At 31.3% G+C, this 7675-nt stretch overlaps 1 protein-coding gene across 1 annotated transcript; it reads left to right on the top strand.

Annotated features, from left to right (window-relative positions):
• Window positions 1-966: 966 nt before the first annotated feature.
• On the top strand, window positions 967-1867 carry LOC107861215 (ethylene-responsive transcription factor 12). The gene has a single exon (XM_016706575.2). The coding sequence runs from the start codon at window positions 1116-1118 to the stop codon at window positions 1587-1589; it is 474 nt and encodes a 157-aa protein (XP_016562061.1). The 5' UTR covers window positions 967-1115; the 3' UTR covers window positions 1590-1867.
• Window positions 1868-7675: the final 5808 nt, after the last annotated feature.

Raw genomic sequence — 7675 nt, 5'->3', positions numbered from 1 at the left:
TATTACAATAACAATTTCTACTTCAAAATGTTTAAAATTTATCACGCACCGCTGTGAAAACTTAGGAGTGTGTGTAAAGACATAACGAATAAATATATTTTTTAACTTGAATTCAATTAATTTTATACAAACTTTAAATTTAAAATAAAAAATATTTAAATTTATATAAAATTAAATAAATACATATATACATAACAATTTGTGTGAAATATACTATAATTAATTTATATCATGCCATGCAAGTCACATATTATGCCATTTAATACTGTATGTCCAGCCCTATCTCCACACAACCAATATACCCCTACCCCTGCACAACCTCCAATTCCATAATATTCTCTCCGTTTTATAATAAATAAATTATTAAATTTTTGATACATATATTAAGGAAAAAATATTAAAAACATAAATTTAACACAATTTTTCATTTTTACTCCAAAAAAAGAAAAAGTTAACCTTTAAATATCTTTTCAAAAGTTAATTAATTGTCAAATAATAAGGGCAAATTTTTAAAAAAAATTCAATGATTTACTTATTTTGAAACACTAATAAATACCTCAATAATTCACTTATTTTGAAACGAAGGAAGTATTTGTTTAAAGACATATTTAAATTGACTTTTAATAAGTAACTTATAAGCCAAATCAAAAATCATAAGTTGATATTACTGAAAAAATACTTAAAAATTAAAAGTATTTAAAAGTAAGTCAATTCAAACATCCACTAATAAGTTGATATTACTGAAAAAATATTTAAAAATTAAAAATATTTAAAAATAAGTCAATTCAAACCCCCAATAAATCATGCACAAATAATTTAAGATACTGTAACATTTTACACTGCGTTAACAAATACAATAGGAAAAAGTGAAGAAAATCACATACATTTTCCTTGCAACCAAACACACCCTATGTGCACCTAAAGTTTTACCTATTTGAGGGGGTTGAGGTCGTGCCGTCCAGCCGACGATTACGGGTGTCTCCGTGGGTCCCCTTCTTTTTACGACTGCTGCCCAAATATACTCTTTTTAGCTCCAAACCCCTCCACACCCATAAACACACACACTTTCTCTCTCTAAATTTCCTCCATTTTCCTCTCTCTGTCACTGCATTTCAATGGCTTCAACTCGTGAAGGTCACTACAGAGGAGTAAGAAAGCGTCCATGGGGTCGTTACGCCGCTGAGATACGCGACCCTTGGAAGAAAACTCGTGTTTGGTTAGGCACTTTCGACACCCCTGAAGAAGCCGCTCTCGCTTACGACGGCGCCGCCCGTTCTCTCCGCGGCGCTAAAGCAAAAACCAACTTCCCTCCTCCTCCGCCGCCGCCGCTACCGCCGCTCTCTTCCGCCGTCGCTCCTCCTCCACTTCCTCTCGACCTCAACCTTCCTTCTGATCACCGCTGGACTTCGCCTTCCGGGCGTAGGCTTATGATTACTGAGTTTCTACAAGTCGGACCGCCACCGGTGACCGGTGTTGCTCCGGCAAAGGAGAATGACGGTGACACCGCCTCCGCCGCCGCGATGTATTTTGGGATAGTGAGACGTGGATTGCCTATTGACTTGAATGAACCGCCGCCGTTGTGGCTGTGAGGCGGCGGACAAATGACGTAGTAAAATTCCTTTTTTTCGTTTTTTCTTTTTGTCATTCTCTCTATTTTCAAGCTTTTGAGAGATGGGTAATTATTACCTATGACTATGAAGAACAGTAGGAAAAAAAAAAAAGAAGAATGAAGAAGTTTCCTTGAGATATTTATGTTATTATTAGGAGGAAACATTATTATGTACATAGCTTTTTATCCTAATTCTCTCATCTTTTTGTAGCACGCTTATCATAAAACTGAAGTACATGTGAGTACTTTCCCATCTAATTTCACTGTTTTCTTGTGTTTCTCTACGTTATAATCATGTTTTACATTATATACAGGGATATGTTCGTTGAATGTGTACATACATAAATTGTGTACTTGCAAATAATGTGCTTTGTTTGACCAGTGTATACAGCAACCACACAAGTATATATACATGCTGGGTGTATGTATATAAAAATGTACATTTGCTTCAATGAAAGAATAGTTTGACTGTGGATTATTCTACCACACTGACAGTCCTATTAGGATAACGTTAGTAAAAATGTATGCACCTATATACAAAACATAAGATCCAAAATGATTTTAGTGAAAAAAAAAAATGGTACTTACTATATATAGTTACTGCTGTGTAAAACAGTGCATGGTATTAAACAATTACGTTAGGGTCGTTTGGTAGAGTGTGTAAGAAAAAATTAATGCATGTATTAGTTAATGTGTATTATAAGCATCTTGCGTTAGTTCTACACTCTATTGTGTGTTGAGGTATGTATTAATAATACACACATGCATTAACTTATTAAATGACAATTTTATCCCTCTGTTTCAGTCATTTTTCTGCTATGGTTTGTAGCTTAGCTGCTGCTACCTCCATTTCAATGTTTAAACAGATGCTAGTCACGGACATGGTAGATTTCAGACGAAATGGTAGTATGATTGTGATTGAAACTAGTCTAAATTTATGGACCTCATTCTTTTCCTCAAGAACAAAAATATCACCATTAATACAAGCTTGAGATCTGAAAAAAGACAAAACTATCATATGAAAAAGAGCAAATGTTGTTGGATGGCTCTTGGAATCTTTGCAATTTAGTGTCTTTGTCCCTTGCTTTGTATTCCCAAGTTGTTAGACTAAGAGGGAATTGCATAGTTGCGGTATATTGATTCGCCATCTTGCTGCATATTTTCTATGGGAATTGATCTGGTTGTGCGTTCTTGGATTTTCGACAGTAGCTGCTGCTACTTCCAAACTTGAAAGAAAGGGTACAAAGAAGGGGGGTATTTTGGTAAAGAACATTTTTATATAAAAATTATGTAAATGTATATTGTTTTTAATACATTAAACCAAATACCCTGTAAGAAATGATGTTTATGTAACTAATACCAGCATTATTAATACTTGCATTAATAATATAAGTATTATTAACATATTTTATTCAACATTATTTTTATATACTCTACCAAATGATCCTTTAGAGTTTAAGTTAAGTGCACCATCGTTGTAATTTTTTTTTATACCATCGTTGTATTTTCTTTTTATACCATTTAGTGATTTTACCTGCTGTAGCAGGTCATTTATTTTTATATTATTACCTGAGAAATGAATGACCTGCTACAACAGGTAAAAGTTACCTGATAATGTAAAAAAAATACACCGATGGTACACTAAACTTAATTTCATTTCTCTTTTAAAAGACGACAATGGAGAAACTTAAACAGACAACCAAGATTGTAACTTTGTGAAGTTGATCATGGCTGTAATAATATTTGCAAAATACTCATAAAAAAGATATTAATCGTTCTTTGTTTGGTTTTAAACTTTTAATAGGGGTGTGGTAGATATTTGAGACGTCAGACATGTATCTTTGATTTCACTTTCCAGATGGCGCATGAGAGAACATTGCAATTAGGTCAGTAAGTATAGAAAAAAAGGGTAAAAAGCAGAAAGGTGACTAACAATAGAGTACTGTATATTATTGTCATTATTATGGCTAACTAGGGTAAAAAATCTTACGTAGTATCAAAAGACCTGCCTAGTCCATTCTTCAAATAGTACAAATTTAAAATGAAAAGTAACCTCAAGACAATAATGTACACAGCAAAAAGAATTCTTTTTCACCTAAAACTTTCAAATATGAGCTAAGCAGGATACTGGGTTCAGCTTTTCTTTTACTTCCTTGATGATAAAGTTATGGGCATTAATATTTTATATTGCAGTACTCTTAGGTAATAGCTGAAGATTTGATTTGGTAACCTTTCACATTTTTATCTTTTAACTTATTGTTATTTTTGTAAAAGAAAATTAAAAAAAAAAATTCTGTTCAATTTTTAAGTGGTAGTACTTCATAAAGGGAGGGACGATTTGATTGTGAGTATGTGTTGGTATGAGATTAATCTAATTACTTTATTAATTATCCGTGACATAACTTGGTGTTAATGAATAAAAAGTGCGATGGGTTACAAAATCCAATCAAGAAATGGCGATCTTTAGCATATTTTGGTGAAATGATCAGTGTAAATTCTACTGTTAGATACCACTTTTGATAATAAATTCTGGCACTAATTTGGGTACCACTTTTGCATTTTGGTAAAATTTCATAGCTTTAGTCATTGGAAGATGATGGATTCTTCCGCTAGGGCGGATCCAAGTGAGAGCCAGGGCAGCTCAACCCTTCAAGAAATAAGGTCACCGCCTTGGGCCTCAAATTTGAGGGCCTTATTTTTTTTAGCAATAATATATTACTGATTTATTTTTAAAAAAATATTAAATATTATTTATAAAAAAATAATTTTTAATATAAAGAAAAGAACTATTAGAAGAAGTTTGATATATCTAGACTACTAAAGATTAAATGCACTGATTATATAATTAATTTAAAAAGAATTATTAGAAGAAATCAATTATATAGTTTTTAACATAGATTTATATAAAAAAAAAAAAAAAAAACTCTTTAAAACTTGAGCCCTCCGTTTGATTTTTGGCCTTGGGCCACAAGTATGCTTGAGCCGCCCCTGGTGAGAGCAATGGGGTTCCGACGTCCCTCAACGGAGAGTTTATACAGTATAGTTCTTGATTTTGTTGTGTGTTTTATACTGTATAATTCTTGATTTTTGTTGTGTCTTTATTATATGTGTTTTGTTAAAAATTCATTATATTTAGAACTCTTTTAACGAAAATTCTGACTCTACCTTTACTTCTTTCGTGTCAATACTAAGAAGTTAGAACGCAAAAACTTCTTTTTATTCCTAAGGTTCTTATTGATTTGGTAATAGAAAAACTAACTATTTTCTAATTAACTTCATTCACTGATCTTTATGTAGTATGTAAACCATTCTTACTTTTCAATGTCTCGTACTTCTAGTTAAGGGGTCCATTCGATTGAGAGCACGTACTAGAAAAAACAGTAGTAAAGTTATAAATAAGCCCACAAAATGGCCAGCTAAAGGGATTATATTTTATAAATTATAAAGGTATTTGATTTATAGAATATAGCACATCGAAGGGATTGGGGGACCAAGAACTTTTTCTTCTGGGACCAAGAAATTAATCCCCAGAAATTGGGGTTATTAATGGATAAGATCTAATATTTCTGGCTTTATGAGAATGGGGGTATAGGTGGGGCTATATGTAGGCTATATAATATGATTTAAAGTTCGGTATGTTAACATTGTATAATAAACATTTGTACACTACTAATTTAAATTACATGCAATAACGAAATGTTTGCTTAGTCATGTATGTGCCTTAAGAAATTTATTACGAAATTAAAAATATATGAGTTTGAAAGAAGTTAAAAAAGCTAATTACAGTACTAATTTTTGATTGTTATAGAAATTTATAAACATTAAATTATGAATGGAGATCCAATAAATGACGATATACGGCAGAAAAAGGAAAAGAAAGAAAAGCTTAGAGTGAGTGCAATGAAGGCCTAATTAAAGTTTAATTAAGCTTGATTTTTTACAAGTATTTTGAAGTCTATTTCAATAAAGTATCCATGTAGAAAAGATTTTATACCGTTTTGACTAAAAAGATTAGTTCTTTTACCAAATGCAGTAATTAATAGGCACAAAACACGGATTAACTATGTTAGTGGTAGGTTTTATTTATAAGTCTTTTCAAGGTTGTGACATAATGACAAAAAAAATGTACAAAGTATCAAAAAAGAACAAAGCTTTTCACACCAAAAAAGCTTTTAATTTTAACAAGATATGCCGGTAGTAGCTGATAAATGGGAATAATTAAATGATTATGATAACTATTTTCGTGTGATATTAAAGTAAATGACAATGACAGTTTAAGTGTAATATTATCGGATTATAGTACTATAGTCAGTGTTAAATTAATGGGGCGGCTTGTCATCATAGTTAGTCAAACATTTTGCTGTTTTTGATTTAATATTACTTAACTTTTCTAAATTAATACTACAGACTTGTGGCAATCATTGTATGTTGAATTGGTCAAAGAAAAAAAAATTCTCCATTTTCAGCAAAATTAAAGCTCGCAGCAACGTTGGACCAAGTTATCATAGATTATAAAAAATGAAACTTTACAAAAATGAGGTAATATAATGTACAAGTTGTCACCAATTGCTACTCTTTTTTTTTGGCCCTTTTAAAGTCTCTGGTACAACCATTGTGGTGAGTGGGTTCTAGACAAACATTAAAGAAACAGAAATAGAAAGAACACTACGTAATATTTCATGCAAGAACCAATTGAAATTCGAAAGTAGGTGAACGTACAAATGCATGTAAAGAGAAATAATTACTAAAGCAAGAAAATTACAAATAAGAAAGCAAGAAGTTACTAAAAGATAAGTCCTCTTCATCTCCGGAAAGATAATCCCTCCGTTTCAAAAGTTAATTAGTTGTCAAATTATAAGGGTAAATTTAAAAAAATATTCAACGATTCATTTATTTTGAAACACCAATAAATACCTCAACAATTTATTTATTCTGAAATTGAGGGAGCAATGTCCAAGATTTGATAGTCCAAATCTTAAACATTAAAAATGAAGAAGTTTAATTCTGTATGATTTGTATTTAATTATGTATGTGTGTTTTGCAACCTACATGAGGAAACGGAGAAATAACACGTATTGAAAGTGAGAAAATAAAATGAGATGACGCATCAATAGTAAATGTCCAAGTAGTACTTTAGTATTTCAGACAGATTAAATAAACAAGTCGATGAGAATCAGAGTAGAGTGGACCACATGACCAAGTTTGAGAAAATAAAACAAACAAATATTACGACAGGCAAGTCTCAACTTTTTCATCTGAAGTTTTTATTTTTCTTTAAATTAATAATTTTAAAATATTAGGAATAGGAAAAAGTGCAATAGATAGCTACCTAATAAAGTGGCAGGCGCAATATTGCAGGGACATAAGGCAGATTTGTTGTCACCTTATTTGTTAGAAAAAATCCATTCAATCACCTCTAAATTTGTAATTAAAATTTACTTTAAATCTTAAATTAATTGGATAATTATTTACCTCTTTAATAATTTTTAAATAAATTAAATTCACCCTTTATAACTGACGTGGCAAAAAAAAACAGTAAGTGATTTTTTTTTAAAAGGGTCCATTTTATTATTATATATATATATATAATAAAATTAAAAAATCAAGAATCCAATTTCATCTTCTTCTTCATTATCCGCCCCCGTTCCCAACATCCCCTCGCCACCCCCACCCCCAAAACTACAAGCCAAGAATTTCTCCTCCAACAATGTCTTCTCCATAATCAAATCCAATTTCTGCAAAATTCTTCAATTAACCAACATCAACCATTTCACTAAATCTCTTATTTCTTCCCTCTTCGCTGTTATTTCTTCATTGAAGCTTTATATTTTCACATACAAACAACTCATGTTTTATTTGACGAAAATGTCCTTAAATTGACTGCAGTCAGAATTGGAATTTCTGGTTCAGGAGCATCCGAGCAAGCTTAAAGTTTTGGAGACTATGATAAATCAGTTTTTATTGGAAATTGGAGAAAATTTTTGTGCTTATCGAAAATTCATCAAATTCGATGAATTCGATTTCGTATAATCGGATGAATGATGGATTGGTGGATTCGTTTGTTGT

Source organism: Capsicum annuum, chromosome 2 (assembly GCF_002878395.1).
Source record: "Capsicum annuum cultivar UCD-10X-F1 chromosome 2, UCD10Xv1.1, whole genome shotgun sequence".
NCBI lineage: Eukaryota > Viridiplantae > Streptophyta > Magnoliopsida > Solanales > Solanaceae > Capsicum > Capsicum annuum.
Note: the sequence above shows the minus strand (reverse complement) of the source record. Positions and strands in the feature narration are given on the sequence as shown.

Coding starts and splice junctions, on each gene's coding strand:
- LOC107861215 (XM_016706575.2), top strand. CDS start 1,116: ATGGCTTCAACTCGTGAAGGTCACTACAGAGGAGTAAGAAAGCGTCCA.